Source organism: Eptesicus fuscus, chromosome 20 (genome assembly GCF_027574615.1).
Source record: "Eptesicus fuscus isolate TK198812 chromosome 20, DD_ASM_mEF_20220401, whole genome shotgun sequence".
Taxonomy (NCBI): domain Eukaryota; kingdom Metazoa; phylum Chordata; class Mammalia; order Chiroptera; family Vespertilionidae; genus Eptesicus; species Eptesicus fuscus.
Genome location: NC_072492.1, coordinates 16516476 through 16533359, shown reverse-complemented (window position 1 = coordinate 16533359; position 16884 = coordinate 16516476). Strand labels below are relative to the sequence as shown.

General features: G+C 49.8%; 2 protein-coding genes across 7 annotated transcripts in view; both read right to left on the bottom strand.

The window, feature by feature from the left end:
* Positions 1-219: 219 nt before the first annotated feature.
* RILP (Rab interacting lysosomal protein) lies at positions 220-4649 on the bottom strand. Of its 6 annotated transcripts, none has more exons than XM_054709127.1 (8): positions 4216-4546; positions 4050-4143; positions 3848-3954; positions 3524-3757; positions 3100-3245; positions 2622-2744; positions 954-1037; positions 220-730 (listed from the first exon to the last, which is right to left on the bottom strand). In XM_054709127.1, exons 1-8 carry the CDS (start codon positions 4441-4443, stop codon positions 571-573), a joined length of 1176 nt encoding a protein of 391 aa, XP_054565102.1. In that variant the 5' UTR covers positions 4444-4546; the 3' UTR covers positions 220-570. The 6 variants fall into 6 exon arrangements, with proteins under 6 accessions (XP_054565102.1, XP_008146173.3, XP_054565101.1 ...); XM_008147951.3 differs by having other exon boundaries at positions 220-700; positions 4216-4542; XM_054709126.1 differs by having other exon boundaries at positions 4050-4640.
* Positions 4650-5183: 534 nt separating this feature from the next.
* The window catches only part of PRPF8 (pre-mRNA processing factor 8), a 30259-nt gene continuing 18558 nt past the window's right edge, over positions 5184-16884 (bottom strand). The window contains exons 25-43 of the mRNA XM_008147879.3: positions 14718-14965; positions 14436-14615; positions 14118-14253; positions 13842-14011; positions 13555-13684; positions 13292-13438; positions 12938-13098; positions 12451-12642; positions 11951-12188; positions 11685-11813; positions 9996-10109; positions 9742-9915; positions 9280-9473; positions 8070-8309; positions 7832-7973; positions 6197-6337; positions 5939-6078; positions 5635-5837; positions 5184-5487 (exon numbers count right to left, since the gene is read on the bottom strand). Of these exons, the coding sequence (XP_008146101.1) occupies positions 5333-5487; positions 5635-5837; positions 5939-6078; positions 6197-6337; positions 7832-7973; positions 8070-8309; positions 9280-9473; positions 9742-9915; positions 9996-10109; positions 11685-11813; positions 11951-12188; positions 12451-12642; positions 12938-13098; positions 13292-13438; positions 13555-13684; positions 13842-14011; positions 14118-14253; positions 14436-14615; positions 14718-14965 (3234 nt within the window). The 3' untranslated portion in view covers positions 5184-5332. The remainder of the gene's footprint in view (positions 5488-5634; positions 5838-5938; positions 6079-6196; positions 6338-7831; positions 7974-8069; positions 8310-9279; positions 9474-9741; positions 9916-9995; positions 10110-11684; positions 11814-11950; positions 12189-12450; positions 12643-12937; positions 13099-13291; positions 13439-13554; positions 13685-13841; positions 14012-14117; positions 14254-14435; positions 14616-14717; positions 14966-16884) is intronic.

Genomic DNA, 16884 nt, shown 5'->3' with positions numbered 1-16884 from the left:
GAACAGGCGCGGGGGTGGGGTGAGGGGGGAGCCATAGTTTTCCATTAGGTCATACTTCCCAGTGATGCCCACGCTGGGAGAAGCCTCCCCACCCAGTGACGACCAAGGAAACCCTGTGAGACAACCTCAGCCTGCCTTCACTCCTGGCCGAGCAGGGCGGGAATGGAGGAGGGGGGTGGGGGGTGCGACCACTGACAGACAGACGCGGAACAGTTTGTGGATATCATGGGCAGTTCCTTTATTACATTAGCTTAGGCCATCTGTGCAAATCTCTGGGAGGTAGGTAGTCAGCTCTCCATTTCATGGATGGGGAAACTGAGACTCAGAGAGGAAGCACTTTTATCTGACCCCAGAGGCTTAGCTCAGAGATATAGGGAAGGAAGGTAGGCTGAACTCCCAGTCATGCCCTGGCTCAGGCCAAGATTGGGAAAGAGCCTGGGCGGGCTGGGCAGGAGGGAGTCCTGTTCTCATTTGCGGTCACATCCACCCATAGTCAGACTCCACGGTCAGGCGCCGGGGGCACCTGAGACCCCCAGACAAAGATGTTCACTGAGAGCAAAGCAGGGCCGGTCAGGGGCTGCCCATGGGCTCCAAGTGGGATTGCTGTGGGGCCTCCTCTTCTCCCCCTCGCTCGCTGGGAGCTGTGCTGCTGGTCTTGGCTTCAAGGGCCTCTGCTTCACCCCGATAACACAGGCCAAAGCTGGGGGGAGAACCCAGAGGTACTTTGAGCCTGGATGCCGGAGAGATCAGGATATGGGCTGAGGACGGGGATGGTGAGAAAAGGGGACATAGTAAGAAGAAAGGGCAGCATGAGGTGAAAGGGCCAAGGTCAGAGAAGCAGGAAGGGAGGGGCGCGCTCAGGGCTCAGGGCAGCAGGGTGGGCATCAGGGGAGTAGGAAAGGGGATGTTGAAAAGAACCAAGGGGGGGGCCTCTTCCTCTCCCCCCAACATACAAACTCTGTATTCTGGACTCAGGGGGTGGGGGGTGGTCTTCCTTATCGCTGGAGAGCAGGAGCCATGAGCCATCCTCATCGTCACTGAGGCAGAGGAGAGAGGAAAGAGGTGAGGGTCATTTATCAAGGCCAGGAGGGACAATGGGGATGCAGCTATGGTTAGCCTTCTGTGTGGACCCCAGGAGCAAGCAGGGGAAAACAAAGTGACAACAGGGTCCCCAAAGCTGGAGGAGACACTGGGGAGATGAAGGACATCTTGAGACTTTTATTTTATAGGCTGATGGACAGCAGACCTCTGACAAGGCTGCAGCTATAGTCTTTATTTATTTACTTTACTTACTAGATTACCAATTTATTATAAAAGGTTATAACTCAGTAATACCCAGATGGAAGAAGCATCCTTCCACCCTGCTGTCCTGAGATCTAAGCGCGCCCTAAGTTTTAAAGGGCAAGGTATGGGGAAAGGGCACAGGGCTTCCATGCCCTCTGCAGGCCCGCCATGAGTCCTGCATCTCCATGTGTCCACTAGCCCAGAAGCTCTTTGAACCCAGTCCTTTTGGCTTTCTATGAAGGTCTCTACAGCTACTGTCTCACTCCTCTCAGATACAGCCAGGACAGGGAACTGAAGAATGGATGTGGAGAAACAGCATTAGCAGGATTCTTCAGCAGGATGCACAGCAAGCATGGCAAGTGGGAGCAGTGTGATCCAGAGAGAAAGGTGGCAGGCTCAGGAATGCAGGCTCAGGGGGTGACCAGACTAGATCAGCAGGCCCAAGGGTTGACCAAAGCAGAATGGCATGTTCAGCAGGGCAGGACAGATAGTAGGCTCAAGGGGTGACCAGGCCAGATCAGCAAGCCCAAGGTATGACCAAAGCAGAATGGCATGTTCAGCAGGGCAGTCCAGATAGTAGGCTCAGGCCAGAGTAGCAGACTCTGCTGGGCAGGCTGGGTCAGCAAGCTAAACAGGGTGACCAGAATAGGTCAGCAGACTTAGGAGGTGGCTAGGCAGGCTCAGGGGCGACCAAGACCAGACTAGATCAAATCAGCAGGCCCAAGGAGTGACCAAGGCAGAATGGCAGGCTCAGCAGGGCAGGCCAGCTAGTAGACTCAAGGAGTAATCAGGCCAGAGTGGCAAGCTCAGCAGGGCAGGCTGGACAGCAGGCTCAAGGGGTGAGCAGGCCAGGTTAGCAGGTTCAAGAGTGACTAGACTAGCCTGGCCGGATGTGGCTCAGTAGTTGAGTGTCGACCTATGAACCAGGAGGTCATGGTGAGGGAACATGCCTGGGTTGCGGGCTCATTCCCCAGTGAGGGGCGTGCAGGAGGCAGCCGATCGGTGATTCTTTCTCATCACTGATGTTTCTATCTCTCTCTCCCTCTCCATTCCTCTCTGAAATCAATAAAAATATATTAAACAAAAAAAAAAAAAGAGTGACTAGACTTAGAGTGTTAGGTTCAAGGGGTGACAAGGCTGGGATGATAGGTTCAGTCTGAGACAAAAGACTCAAAAGATGACCAGGCTGGGTCAGCAAGCTAAATAGGGTGACCAGAATAGGTCAACAGACTCAGGAGGAGGCTAGGCTGGGTTAGAGCATGACCAGGCTGGGTCATCAGGCTCAACAGAACAAGGGAGGGAGGGCTGGCTCAGTGAGAATGAAGGCAGGGACTTACCTGCTCTCTGCTTCCTCTGGGGTCCCTAACATCTTCGCCTTGATCTTCTTCCGCTGCTTCCTGACAGCCACCTTCATGGCTTCCAGGAGAAGCCCCGGCACCCTGTGGTCTGTGAGCAGCTCCCTACAGAGGAGGGGAGAGGGCAGGGGAAAAGTGATGGGGATACCAAAAGTAAGTCTCACACCAAAGTACCCTTTTTTGAAACACTTGCCTGATACCCCTCAAACATTAGCTTAGGTGTCACACCGCCTTAGGTGTCTGACTGCCGCCGTGGCTGCTGTGACCCTCTGCACTCCCCTTCCCTCATTTGGTTGAAGTTCCAGGAAGGCAGGGGCTGTGTGCCTCATGTCCTCCCAGTGCCCAGCACAGTGCCTGGCATATGTCACTGTTTTTATACCAATGAGGCAGGTGACCCGAGGCCCAGGAACAGGTGTGACTGGAGCCCCTCAGCTGCCCAGCTCCTGCCCAGCGCGCTCACCGCTGGAAGTAGGCCAGCTCCTCCTTCAGCAGGAACACGTTGGTTTTGAGCTCATTCCGCTCCTGAAGGATCTGCTCAAGCTCCTCTCGACGGAAGCCGCACTGCCCTGCGCTGGAGGGACACTGTGCCTGCTGCGGGGCATCCGCCTGCGCGAGGGAGGCTTGGTCAGAGGGGTGCCTTGGTTGGCGCCTCTCTGCCCCTGGGTCATCACGGTCATTCTAGAGGGAGGCTGGGGAGGCCAGGGGGCACCACAACAGATGACAGACCAGCGCTCTAGATGAGAGTGGGACAGAGGCCGCTGGGGGAACATACTTGTGTGCCACCTTCCAACTTCCCATTGGACCTGCTACGCAGCACAGCACACTTCCCAAGTGCCCACCCTTGTGAGGACTGGGAAAGGTCCCTGACCTCAGCGGGCACTCACGGGGTCCTCAGAGGTCCCCGGGCCTCCGGGTCCTGCGGTCGCCTGCTCCGGCTCCTGCCTCTGTGCGCACCCAGGACCTCCGGCCAGGTTCCGTGCCTGATGCTGAGCCAACTCCGCTATCCCTTCCCGCTCGCTCTCGCGGTCCCGTGCGGCTCGCAGCTGGGTTTGCACCGCGGCCAGCTTGTGCCGCAACTCTGCATTCACCAGCAGGAGGCGCTGCAGCTGCTCCTGCAACTGCGGGCGGAGCATGCGGTAGGGCCGGAGGGCAGGGCGCCGAGGGAGCCCCGCCCCGCCCCGCCCGCCCGCCGCCTCTCCCGCCCTCACCGCCTCGGTCTCCTGGCTGCGCTGCTGCAGGTCCCGGTTGTGCGCCCGGAGTTCGTCCCGCTGTCGGTCGGTCACTTCCTTGAGCTGCCGCAGCAGAGCGCGCTCCTCTGAGGAAGGGTAGTGCTTAGCGGCGGCCCGGGAGGTGGTCTCTGAGCGGCCCGCCCCCGCCCCCGCCCCCGCCCCCGCCCTGGCCCGCACTCACCCTGCGGCCCGCAGCGCAGCTCTCTGCGGAGGTGCTCGTTCTCCTCCCGCAGCCGCCGCAGCTCCAGTTCGGCCTGCTGCGCCGACACCTGCAGCTGGGAGTCCGGGCTCTCAGGGTTAGGCCCCCGGCGACCCCGCGGGTGGCAGAGGGAGGGGCAGTGACTCACCGAGTCGGGGGCGGGCCCCACGGCAGCCTTTTCCAGGAGCTCCAGCGCCCGTACCACCAGCGGCACGAGTCCCGCCGCCGCCTCAGGCCCGAAGCGGCGCGCCAGCTCCTGCAGCTCGGTGCCCAGGGCCCCCGCTAGATGGTACACGAGCTCTGCGGCCGTCTCAGCCCCCGTGGCCACTCGAGGCCTCCAGCCATGCTCCCCAGGCGCCGCCCTCCTGGGCTCCATGTCCCCCGAAGGCCAAGGGCTGCGACAGTCACCGCCCCCAACCCTAACTGGGGCAGGAAAAAGCCAAACAGTTCCCGCCCAGGAAACAGTTTAGGGCAGGAGAGGGTGGGGTAGAAGCGACTGGGGAGGAGCGATTAAAGAAAACAGCGTGGGGGAAGGAGACTGGGCCCTGGCCCCCTGGACCCAGTCCGGTTCAAGTCCCCAAGGTCACAGGAAGCAGGACAGCCAGCCTCCAGCCAGGCGTCCAAGAGCTGAGGCTCAAGGCTGTAAGTGGTCACTTTGTCAAGCCCACGCCAGGCTCCACCCCTGTGCCTGGAGTCACGGGGCCACACTGGGCTGCCAACCACACAGGGCAAGAGGTGAGGAGTTGCAGGGCTGTCACTGGCCTCAGCCAGAGAGCCAACTGTCCAGGCATGTGCCTGTGCCCTGACCAGGCGTGACATAAAGCTTAAGGGGCCAGGCGGGCACCATGGCTGCAGAGAACAAGTCACAAGCTCCCAGGCTCAGGAAATGGCAACTGCTCCAAGGGATGATTTGCAAGTATTTTGGAGCAAGATTGGCAAATATGGTCAAGGTGGTAGGAGTGTGAAAGCCCAACCCCCATATCTCAGTTCCCAGCGTCTACTGGATATTTAGCCCCACAAACCCTGAGGAGGGGTCCTTTCCCCTCAAGGCAGAGTCCAGCCACCTGCCAATCCTACACTCAGAATTTGAGCTCAGAGGGGAAAAAACTCAAAAACTCCAATTTATACAAAATTTATTATACTCTGTTCAGGATTACAGGAGTCAACAACACAACAAGCACGAAATAGAGGAAAAAGGGGGCAAGCTGATGAATGTCACCAGTCTGCGGGGGTTAGGGAGTCTGAAGCAGGAGGTGAGGACACAACTAGGCGTAGAGGTCCTCTCGGTCCGCAGAGTAGACCTCCCCCTCCTGCAGGAGGGCGAAGTTGAGGAAGTGGGAAGGCCTGTGCACCTCGTGGTAGAACTCTTTGGGGTTTGCCAGCTGCAGCTCGTACTTCATGTTGGGATCATGCCGTACACCTTGGAGTAGATAAAAATGTCCAATATTAACAAGGTCCACCTATCTCACCCAGCTGGGGCCCCTGGGCATCTCCAAACCAGAGTCAGGCCCCAGGTGCTAAGGATGATGGCCTAACCCCATCCCCTTCCCTGTGCTTCCCCCCTTACCCATAAAGTTGTAGTTCCATGAGGACTGGGCAGGGACCATAAAGAAGCCGAGGAAGCGGTCTGACAGCAGCATCTGGACCCTCTCGTAGTGCGAAGGTAGGTAGCCCTTGGGGTTGTTGCCCTTGTCTGTGTTCTGGCGACCCCATTCATAGCCACTGGGGGTCAGCTTGTAGGCTGTCAGTGTGCAGGAGCCTGGTGTGAAGCTGAAAGAGGGATGAGGATAAAGTCAGAGCTTAGGCCACCATTCTGGGTCCTGGCCTGCAATGCTGGCCCATTCATACTTTCCATGGGGGCTCAAGCCCACCTGCAGGTGATGATGATGGTTTTCTCGCCATCCCAAGATGGATTGTCAGCCATGATCTTGGCATGGGTGGTGACATCCTGGGGCGATAGCTGGGGGGACTCATTGGGCTGAGTGTGGATCCAACCTAAGGGTTCCATCTCCTATAGGCAAAGAGCAGTAAAAGACGATTTAAAGCCCTATCTGCAGACAGGAATCCCACGCATGAGGGTAACGTCTGTCTTCCCTCCCCAACCCTGGCAGCAGAAAACCCCCACTGACCTTGAGATACTCATGCTGGGGCAGCTGGCTAGGCAGGTGCACAGTCTGGTGGGTACCCCACTGTGGTACCATCACGATGCAGCGGATTTCCTTCACCTGGGGGTTATCTGGTGGGCTAACCCCATACAGGTATCCTGCAATCTGGAGACAAGGAGATCCAGAATCAAAATGATTCTTAGTACCAGCCTAGACCTGGGCTCTTAGCCCTGTGTTTCCTTCCCTTACTTTCTCAAAATGTGGTCAGAACCTCTCACATCAGAATCACCTGAGACCCGGCTGGTGTGGCTCAGTGGTTGAGTGTTGACATATGAACCAGGTCACGTTTGATTCCTGGTCAAGGGCACATGCCCAAGTTGTGGGCTCAATCCCCAGTGGGGGCATGCAGGAGGCAGCCAATTGATCGATTATTCTATCATTGATGTTTCTATCTCTTTCTCTCCCTCTCCCTTCCTCTCCGAAATAAATAAAAACATGTTTGTTTGTTGTTAAAAAAAGAATCACCTGGATGCTTGGTCACAACATTAAACATGGACCTTATCTCAGAATGACCACATCAGAATCTCCTGAGTGGGGTCCAGGAATCTGCACTGCTCCCCAGTTTGATTATTTAAGTATAGTATCCATAAACAAATGAAAACTTCTTTAAAACCAGCAATAGGTGGTATTTTAAGTTCTACAAAGTTAAGAGGACCTGTGTTCCTATAAATCACCCACACAGGATATTAATAAATTTTTCAAACTCATCAAACAGGCCATAAATGGTGTCTCATAACACGTGAATTTCCCTAGTTACTAGTAAAGGTGAGCATTTTTTCATATTATATTTGCCATCTGTAGTTCCTTTTCTGAACTACATCTGTATTCTTTGCCCATTCTTCTAGTTATCTTTAAAAAATTAACTTCTGAGAATTCCCTATTCTAGATCCTAATCCATTATAATTTGTTTTTAGGGTATCTGTTGTGGTACCCTTTGACAGACACACACATTATTCATTTTGATTGTGGTTTTGTGCTTTGTGTCTTATTTAGAGGGCTATCCCAAAACTAAGGTGATAAATGTTTTCTTCTAATATTATACAGTTTATTTAGCATTTTACATTCTAATATTTATTCCACCTGGATTTTATTTTTGTAAGTGGTGTGAGGTAGGGATCTAGATTCCTTTTTCTGATTGCTTCAATATCGTAAGGCATCCTTAATCCTAGACTTGATATACCATATTTATTATATGCACATGAATGTTTCTGTATAGATGCTATTCTCTTAATTGCCATAACTTTATAATGTTTTGATATCTGGTGGGGGTCAAAACCCTCCTTACTGTTTTGGCTATCCTATATAATAAAAGAGTAATATGCAAATTGTCCCCTCAACCAGGAGTTCGACTGGAGTTCGACCAGGGGGCAGGGCTGGCCCGGCAACCGCCCTCAATCCCCCGGGACAAATCAGCCTGATCTGTGTGGGGCAGGCCAGGCTAGACTCCACCCATGCACAAATTCATGCACTGGGCCTCTTGTCCTTGTATATTTACTTTTCCATGAATCTTGAAACCTCAAGTTCCAGGAAACCCAGGTGAGTTGTAGATACATAAAATGTTTGGCTAACACCGTGGCCCAGCTGAGCACACTTACTCACTTGGGCCCGAAGGTCAGATATGCAGATGAATTTCTTAAGCACATTCTTGGGAAGGATATAGGTGTAACCAGTCTCCTTGATGTCATCAGATGAAACATAGATGTGATTGGTCCTTAGGTGCAGGTTGGCAGCAGAGATGGCCCTAAAAATAGGTAGGAATGTCAGCATTTCTCAACCCAAACACTGTATATAGCCCAGCAGGCCCTTCCATCACTACCCCTTCGGCCCCTTACAGTACCTGACCCTCCATTCAGTTTTTGATGAGAAAGTCTGGGTCTCATAGTTGCTGGTGGTGGAGGTGATGATCTCATCCCCGTGCTTGTTAACAGTACGAGTCTGTGTTGCAGTCAGCTGTGACTGTTCCTTGGTCTGCTTCTCAATCTCAGCTATCTGCTGACGCTGCTGTGACGGTGCTGAGATCTCCATACCCAGGATGATGTCTCGAATTTCTGATTGTGTCAGTGATGCCACATTCACACTGTGGGGACAGTGTGGGTCACACTAGGATCCCTTCCCCTCAATCACTTATGCCTCAATGGCAAGAATGTAACTTGGTGGTATATGGGAACCCATATTATCCCAGACAACCCTCAAGTGACACTTGTAAAGGAAGTGTGAAGTGCAGATGTATTAATACTAAGATTTGCCACACCCCAGGATGGCCCTGTGCAGGTGCTTTTCAGCCAGGCTCAAACCTGCTCAGCATCCATACCTCCCATTTTCCCTTGATAAAAAGTGCCCTAGCGCAGGACAATTCTCAAAAACAGAAACCCTGAAACATGTTCTCAGAGCTAGTATTGTCAGTCAACCTAGGGGATACTTCAAAGTCTACAGACACCTTTGGTTCCCACAACAACAGGGAAGGAGAGCGAAGAAAGGTATGTGTGTGCTATTAGCAGTGGTACCTCAGGGCCTGGGATGTTAAAACTTCATGTAATGCATGGACAGTAAAGAAATGCCCTGCTCAAAATGGCAATAGTGCCTCCACTGAGAAACAATGCCCAAGAGTCAAAATGAAGCCCCAAAACAGACTCTTCCTTCACTATCTGAAGACACTGCCTTCCTTTCTTCTATAGGCAATTCCCAGGACAATTTCTTGAGAAACAACTGAGGCTAAATGTTTAAAAAAAAACCAGAAACTGCCCTGGCCAGTTGTGCTCAGTAGATAGAGCATCAGCCTGCAGACTGAAGGGTCCCAGGTTGGATTCCAGTCAAAGGCACATGCCCAGGTTGTGGACTCGATCCCCAGTAAGGGGTGTGCAGGGGACAGCCAATCAATGATTCCCTTTCATCATTGAAATTTTCTCTCCCTCTCCCTTCATCTCTGAAATCAATAAAAATATTAAAACACACACACACACAAACAAACAAAACAGAAACCGTGTGCTATATCACTTATTTCACCCTTTTTGTCTCTTCCATCTGCCTCCCCACCCCCAATTGCTCACTTGTTTTTCTTGCCGTAGTCGGCCAAGATAAGATCTTTGAGCTGCACCTCCACCTTAATCCATTCCTCATCAGTCAGAGTGGGCCAGATGTGGTGTGGCTCTGTAATAGTAGTCTTGTCTGGCTTCAGGATCACCTTTGCCCGGTCATTGTTCACATGCAGGGCACGCAGAATCAAGATGAGGCGGGAGAAAGCCTGGAAAGAGATGAGACCAGACACTAAATGTTCTTTCCCTTCCTTGATCCTATTCTGTCATGGAACCCAGGAATTGATTTCAAACTCTAAGGTGCTACCCCCTACCCATGAATCAACTTGATATGCAGAGCAGAGTCTCTGTCCACACGCTGAAGATGTGAGAATGGCCCCCATAAGGGGCCTGTGGTTAAAACCAAGGCACAAGATTTTCTCGTGGCCCCAAACCCACTCCTCTTAAAGTGATCCTCTTCATGAGGTAGCTTCATACCGTGTAAGATGAGATAGTCTTGAGCCAGTCATCATAGAGGTTAAAGAGAACCATCTGGGGCTCAGTGGCTTTCAGGATGAGGTCCCCAAACTTTTCCACCTTAAGACAAGCCTGGAAGGGCAGTTGGAGCTCTGACCCTTTGATCACGATATTGGGGAAGTCCAGCAAGTGCACCTGAGACAAGATCAAATCCAAGATCAGAAACAGCCTGCAGGTCTTGGCTTTCCTTTCTTCTAACCTCATCCACCTCTCACCTCCAATGGGTCCAGCATGCCCTTTCTGGTGACAATGATCTGCTTAGGCTGCTCCTCCACAGGGAGAGATCGGATCAGGGCAGCCACTTCCTCAGCCGTCTTCCACTTAGCCAACTAAAAAGCAAGGGAAAGAAATAAAAATTGAGTCTCCACTCTTCCAGGTAAACCAGAAGACTCAGTCTTTAAATAATCGAACTATGTTTCTTTTTAAAATATATTTTTATTGATTTCAGAGAGGAAGGGAGAGAGAGAAACATCAATGATGAGAGAGAATCATTTATCGACTGCCTCCTGCGCGCCCCACACTGGGGATTGAGCCCACAACCCAGGCATATGCCCTGACTGGGAATCGAACCATGACCTCTTGGTTCACAGGTAGATGCTCAACCACTGAGCCACGCTAGCTGGGCAAACTATTGAGCACTGTTAGGTACTTCAGAAGTAAAGTAAGAGGGGTCAAATGGCCTTGCCCAAAAATATTTTTCTACCTAGCTGGCTATATAAAACTCATACAGGCTGGTACTTGATTATACTATACTATATCAGGGACAAAAGAAATTAAGGCTAACGGTCATAAAGAGCTACAGAAAGAGGTCTTAAGGAATGAGTAAGACTGTGATAAACAGAGGAAGAGCAGAGTTCATTCTAGAAAGAAAGATATATGAGCAAAGCCACAAAGGTGGAGAGGAACATTAGGGTTTTGTGATACTAGGATCCCAGACTAACTGCACGAGGAAACATGCCATAAAGGAAGAGAAACTGTGGCTGGACAAGGTATAGCTCAGTCAGATATCAAGTGTCTAGGAAGTCAAAGAGGAGGTAATTCAGCAAGGAGGGGCAACAAAAAGCTTTGAGATAAAGAAATTTGGTGAAAGTGACATTTTATTTTTTAAAATCTACTTTTTTATTAATTTCAGAGAGGAAGGGAGAGGGATATATAGAAACATCAATGATGAGAGAGAATTATTGATCAGCTGATGGAGCTTGCAACCTGGGCATGTGCCCTGACTGGGAATCAAACCATGACCTCCTGGTTCATAGGTCAATGCTCAACCACTGAGCCACTCCAGCCGGGCAGAAAGTGACATTTTAAGAATGCTTGTTCCTGGCTCTCCCTCTAGGGAGCATGCCCGTGCTATTCCCTTCCCCCTTCTTTCCCTACAGGCACTTATTTCCTCAATTCCAAGGGACCCCATGAGACTTGCAACCAGAGGAGCAATGGACAGCGGCAGTTCATCCCAGGCAAACCCTCTGAACCTGTCTCCAAGGCCCCTTTTCTCTGACTCCTCTGTGAGCCAAAGCAGCCCAGCCTGGGCTCTCTTGTTGCTGCTTCTATGCCCGTCCTTGTTTCACTTCCTAAGTGTGTTTTTGCTGTGGTCAATAAATCACTGCCTGCTTTTCTACAAAAAAGAAAAGAATGCTTGTTCCCTTTAGAAAGATAATTTTTGGTAGCTCTGTTCAAGAGAGGTTAGAGGTAGGAGATTCAGAAAGCAAAGACCAGCTGGTAGGTAATGAAGGACCTCACACACTCTTGGACCTCCTATAGGAGAATACTTCCCAAATTAAGTAATTTGGGGGAAAAGTTCAAATAAGATGCCCCCAATCTTTCAGAGAAAGACTTTCTCTCACACCCACACACCAAAGATTGAGAGACAAGTTTCTACAGCCTCTGTCCTTTAACCAGCTCACCTGACCCAAACGCTTCTGTCCAGCCCACACAGATGTGTGGATTATCTTGAGAAACAGCTGCCCTGTGCGTGGGTTGAAGATGAAGATGGCCCCATTGATGGGCTTGGTTGTCAAGTTCCCTTCAAAGGTCTAAAGAATGAGTACATCAGTTAGTACAGCCTGGACACAACCATCCTGCCTTCATGCCAATATGCACACACTTGCCCCATCTCCCTCCATCAGGCATCTAGAGCCCCACACCCTACACTGCTTGTAGCCCTTCTCACCTTGTGAATAGTCACTCTGTAGACGTTAGTGTCATCCACAAACCAAATAATCTGGTTGGAGAAGAGTTCACCATAGTTCTGAGAGGACAGATAGGGCTCAGTGGGCTCAGATGAGTAGAGCTGCAGCCCTTTGCGAATCCGTTCACGTAACACATACAAGGCAGGGTTTGCCTTCATGATCTTGGCCATGGCCTGCTGTATGAGAGGCTTGCTGCCTGGGAACCAGTTTCCATAGGCACTATGAAGGTGGAAGAGGCAAGAAAAAGTTAGACCAGACTGGTAGCTTCAGGAACAAGGCAAAATGCAACTCTACAGAGGAGGAAAAGACTGTTGGCCAGGCTATCAAATGTCTGCTCATATACACAGAGACAGGGAAGAAAGAGTCAGCAACCCAGAGGAGGAAAGAGCCAAACCTCATTGTAGCTGGGCAAACGAAAATAACACATGTATGTCCAAGTGTGGGGCTGATGGAAAACACATGCTTCTGAGCCCCATCTTACCTGTGCAGGTTATAGGCCAGGTCAATGGCAATGAGCACTCCCGTAGGTGAAGGGTAGATACTCATGTTGTCTGTGGTGTAGTCCAAGAACTTGGCCCGGGCATAGCGCTCAATGTCATGGGAATCATAATCCCCCCAGCGCAACTGGATGTCAATCCAATACTTCTGAGTGGTGGTGCTGTCCATCACATCCCTGAGGGTGGAGAGAGGTTAGGAGTCCAGGCTTCCGGGAAGCCAATGACACAACCACAAGAACTCTCAATCACTATATCTAAATCTTAAAACCAACCCCTCTTGCCAGTTCCAGGTCAGCAAGACTCCTTAGAGAATCAGCAGGGTTGGATGAGGGTGTCCATAGGATCCAGGGATAGCACCAGTTCCAAGTTAGAAAGAAAGGACAGGCAGGGACAATTCCTAAAGTAATACTGCTAGAAGAACAGGAAAACTAAGATTCCTGGATGCCTAGGGCTGGGTCATAAGGCACTTACTTGGAGTCTGCCAGCAGTGAGGGCCGGGAAACATTCCACTTATAAGAGGCAAAGAGCAGGATATCTGCACAGGAAGAGTTCATTTTATAAGACTTTCGGGGGTGGATTGTCTCCTTTTGTACCGTCTCAATTTCCAGTGCATCCAGTTCCTGATCAAACACCTGGAGGCAGAGGTGGAAAGGTTATGAGTGGCTATGGAAGCCCACTTGAGAATAAAGGCTTGTAGAACTTAAGATCATGTGGCACCTGGTACCACAACAGAAGTCCCATCCTCAGAGTTTCCAGGGTAGGTTTCCTACACCCAAAGAGGTGACCTGACTTTGATGGCATCCTCTCCCCTCAATTCTAGCCCACCTGACACAAATCCATAACGATGCTCTCATGGATCTTCTGCCACAAGTGAGCTCGGAAGATCTGGATGAGAGAGATCTTCAGTGTGGGGATCTTGCCGTGCATGAAGATACCTGTCAGATCCAGCTGCACCTGAAAGCCTACGTATACCTGACAGGAAAAAGAAAGTTACACTAGAGGTCAAGAGACTCTGGTTCTCAAGACATAATAAAGTACAAACACTTGTTTTTATCTTCTGATCTCCCATGTCTACCAATCACACTCACATTGGCTCGGTTGATGGTTGGAGACCACCAGAGGGTGAATCTACGATTGGGAATCTGGTTCAATCCTGATCGCTGAGCATTAGTTAGCTTCTTCCACTTCATAGACTCCTCAAAACCACTGGCCTTCTCCCTGGGAAGCAGAAGAGACCAGGCAAAGTGATGTCATGCCATCTCCCAGAGAGCTGTTGACCTCCTGGGGATGGCTGTTGGAACACATCATAGCAGATCACAGGCACACAAGGGGTGAGCTCAAAGAGTTGTAATAAGTCACTGCAGAGAATCCTCACCAGAAAAGCCCCTCCCAGGTAGGAAAGTAAGTGCCCTTGAAGAGTGTGTGTTCCAGAATGCCTTCCACACCACCCAGGGCCTGGATCATATCTGTACGGTAGTTGTTCAGGTTCCAGAGCTTTCCATCATGCCGCTGGTGTGTCCACCAGAAAGGGTTCTGCTTCAAAACCTAGATGGCAAGAAAAGTATGGTCACAATTCTAAGCACCTACTGTCCCAGGATGGCCACGGAGTTTCCTAATTCAGGGAAATTGTTCTATTATCCCCTCCATGTACCTGGTACTGCTTAAAGTCAGTTCGAACACGCCAGCCTTTATCATAAGCCAATGTGTGCCGGTCCTTCTGGAAGAGGGTGTTGATTCGAGGAATGCCACGATCCCATGAATCTTCTAGATCTTCTAAGGTCAGTCGTCTGCCAAAGAAAAAAGATCAAAGTGAAACGTGCTCATATGAAGAGTTAAGCATACTTACTGACCAAGGATAAACAGGGGCAGATTTAGAACCTACTTCCTTGTCTCCATAAAAATGTCATGCAGAATTCAAAGGTCATGCCTCCACACCCCACAGGACTGCTATGTCCTCCAGGATACCTACCTGTTCTGAGCAATGGCCTCTTGTCTCTTGAGTGCATATTCAGCCCAGACCCGCTGAGAATCAATAAACTCACTCTCCCATGGCTGTATATAGCGGTACAAGTTGGGAATCAGCTGGTCTTCTTCATGGCTCATTCCTGAACGAAAGTGTGTGATACCTACATCTGTCTGCTTGGACCACCTGTTTTGGGGGACAACCAAGATTAGAGAAAAAATAAAGCCTAAAAGATAAAGAAACATCCCCTTCCCTTAAGGTCTAGCAAGATTTTCAGCCAAGTCCTACCTGAGGTCAGACTGGGGGATAAGCACATGGCCCATTGAGAGCATGCCAAGTCCACCCAACTCCTTAGGGGTGTAGAACACAACGGGGGGGAACCGACTTGGCATCTTGGAGTTGAGGCCAATCTTGATACGTGTCTGGATCTTGTTCTCACACTTCACCAGCAAGTCCAGGAGTTCCTGTGTGTTCACCACAGCCTCCCGAAAGTATGTCATAAGGCCAATAAGAGCTGTGTTCCACTTATTCACAATCTGAAGATAGCGGGAAAGAAATTACAGATGAGCCACTGGTGTAGGGGAAGACATGACAGACTAATTCAGTTAGTTATATTGTCCCTAGTTCTCAAGGAAGATTTCAACTTAAGGTCATCAGGGAAGTATATATATATATATCAAAATCACTGGAAGATACAACTTAGCACCCATCAGAGTAGCTACAAGACCGTGACAAGTGTAAGAACGTGGGGAAAATGGAACTCTCATATACTGCTGGTGGGAATGTGCAATTATAAAGCCACTTTGAAAAAGTCTGGCCATTCCTCAAAAGGTTAAAACAGAGTTACCTTATAACCCAGCAATTCTACTCATAGGTATATGCTCAAGAGAAATGAAAACATATGTCCACACAAAAATGTGTACATAAATTTCATAGTAGCATTATTCCTAATACTCAAAAAGTGGGGGGAAAACCCTAATGCCCATCAATTGACAAATGGATATACAAAATATGGTATATCCATATGACAGACTATTTAGCTATGAAAAGGACTGAAGTACTAATATATGCTAAAATATGAAAGAGGCCAGACAAAAAAGGTCACATACATTGTATGATTCCATTTATATGAAAAATCCAGAATAGACAAATCCATATAGACAGAAAGTAGATTAGTGGTTGCCAGGGGCTGGGAGTAGGAACAATAGAAGTGATAATTTCTTTTGGAAGTGATGAAAATGTTCTGAAATTAGACAGTGGCAATACCTGCACAATACCCTACCTAATAATAGACAAATATGCAAATTGACTGCACCTTTGCTACACCAAGCCACGCCCACCAACCAATCAGGATGAGTATGCAAATCATCCCAACCAAGATGGCGGTTAATTTGTGTAGAAAGAAGCGAAGAGCTGCAGAAGGGAGCAAAGCTGTGGAGAAGCAAGCAAGCCGGGGGGGAGAAGGGAGGAGCGGAGGCGGGGCGGGGTAGAGTGCAGCAGGAAACCCTATTGTAGGATTCTTCCTGCAACGGGAACGCTAGTTATGAATATAATGAAAAACCACTCAATTAGACTTTAAAAGTGTGAATTTCAGCCCAGCTGGCGTGGCTCTGTGGTTGAGCATCGAACTATGATTCAGGAGGTCACAGTTCAATTTTGGTCAGGCCACATGCTTGAGTTGTAGGCTCGATCCCCAATGTGGAGCATGCAGGAGGCAGCCGATTAATGATTCTCTCTCATCATTTATGTTTCTATCTCTCCCTCTCCCTTTCTTTCTGAAATCAATACAAATATATCTTCTTTAAAGTGTGAATTTTATCGCAATAAAAAAAAAATTGAGGCAATATAAACACTGTTAAAATAAGACCAAAGCCCTGGCCGGTGTGGCTCAGTTTGTTGAGCGTTGTCCCATGTACCAAAGGGTTGCTGGTTCGAGTCCCTGTTAGGGCACATGCTGGGTTGCAGGCTTGATCCCCAGTGGAGGGGCTGCAGGAGGCAGCTGATTGATGTTCTGCTCTCACATCAATGTTTCTCTTTTTCTCTCTCCCTCTTTCTTCCTCTCTCTCTAAAATCAATAAAAACAGCCCAACATCAACCTATGAAACAGGAGGTCATGGTTTGATTCCCAGTTGGGGCATATGCCTGGGTTGCAGGCTCGATCCCAGGTGTGGGGTGTGCAGGAGGCAGCTGATCAATGATTCTCTCTCATCATTGATGTTTCCATCTCTCTCTCCCTCTCCCATCCTCCCGGAAATCAGTAAAAGTATCTTTAAAATAAAAAATTCAATAAAAACATCTAATAAAAATAAGACCAAATAGAGTCGAAATCCCAGAGTGGGCAGTGGGAAAAGAAGGGATGAGAAAAAAGTCTTAAAAATTAATGGAGAGGCCCTGGCCAGATAACTCAATTGGTTAGTGTCATCTAGATATGACAAGGTTGTGGGCACATACAAGA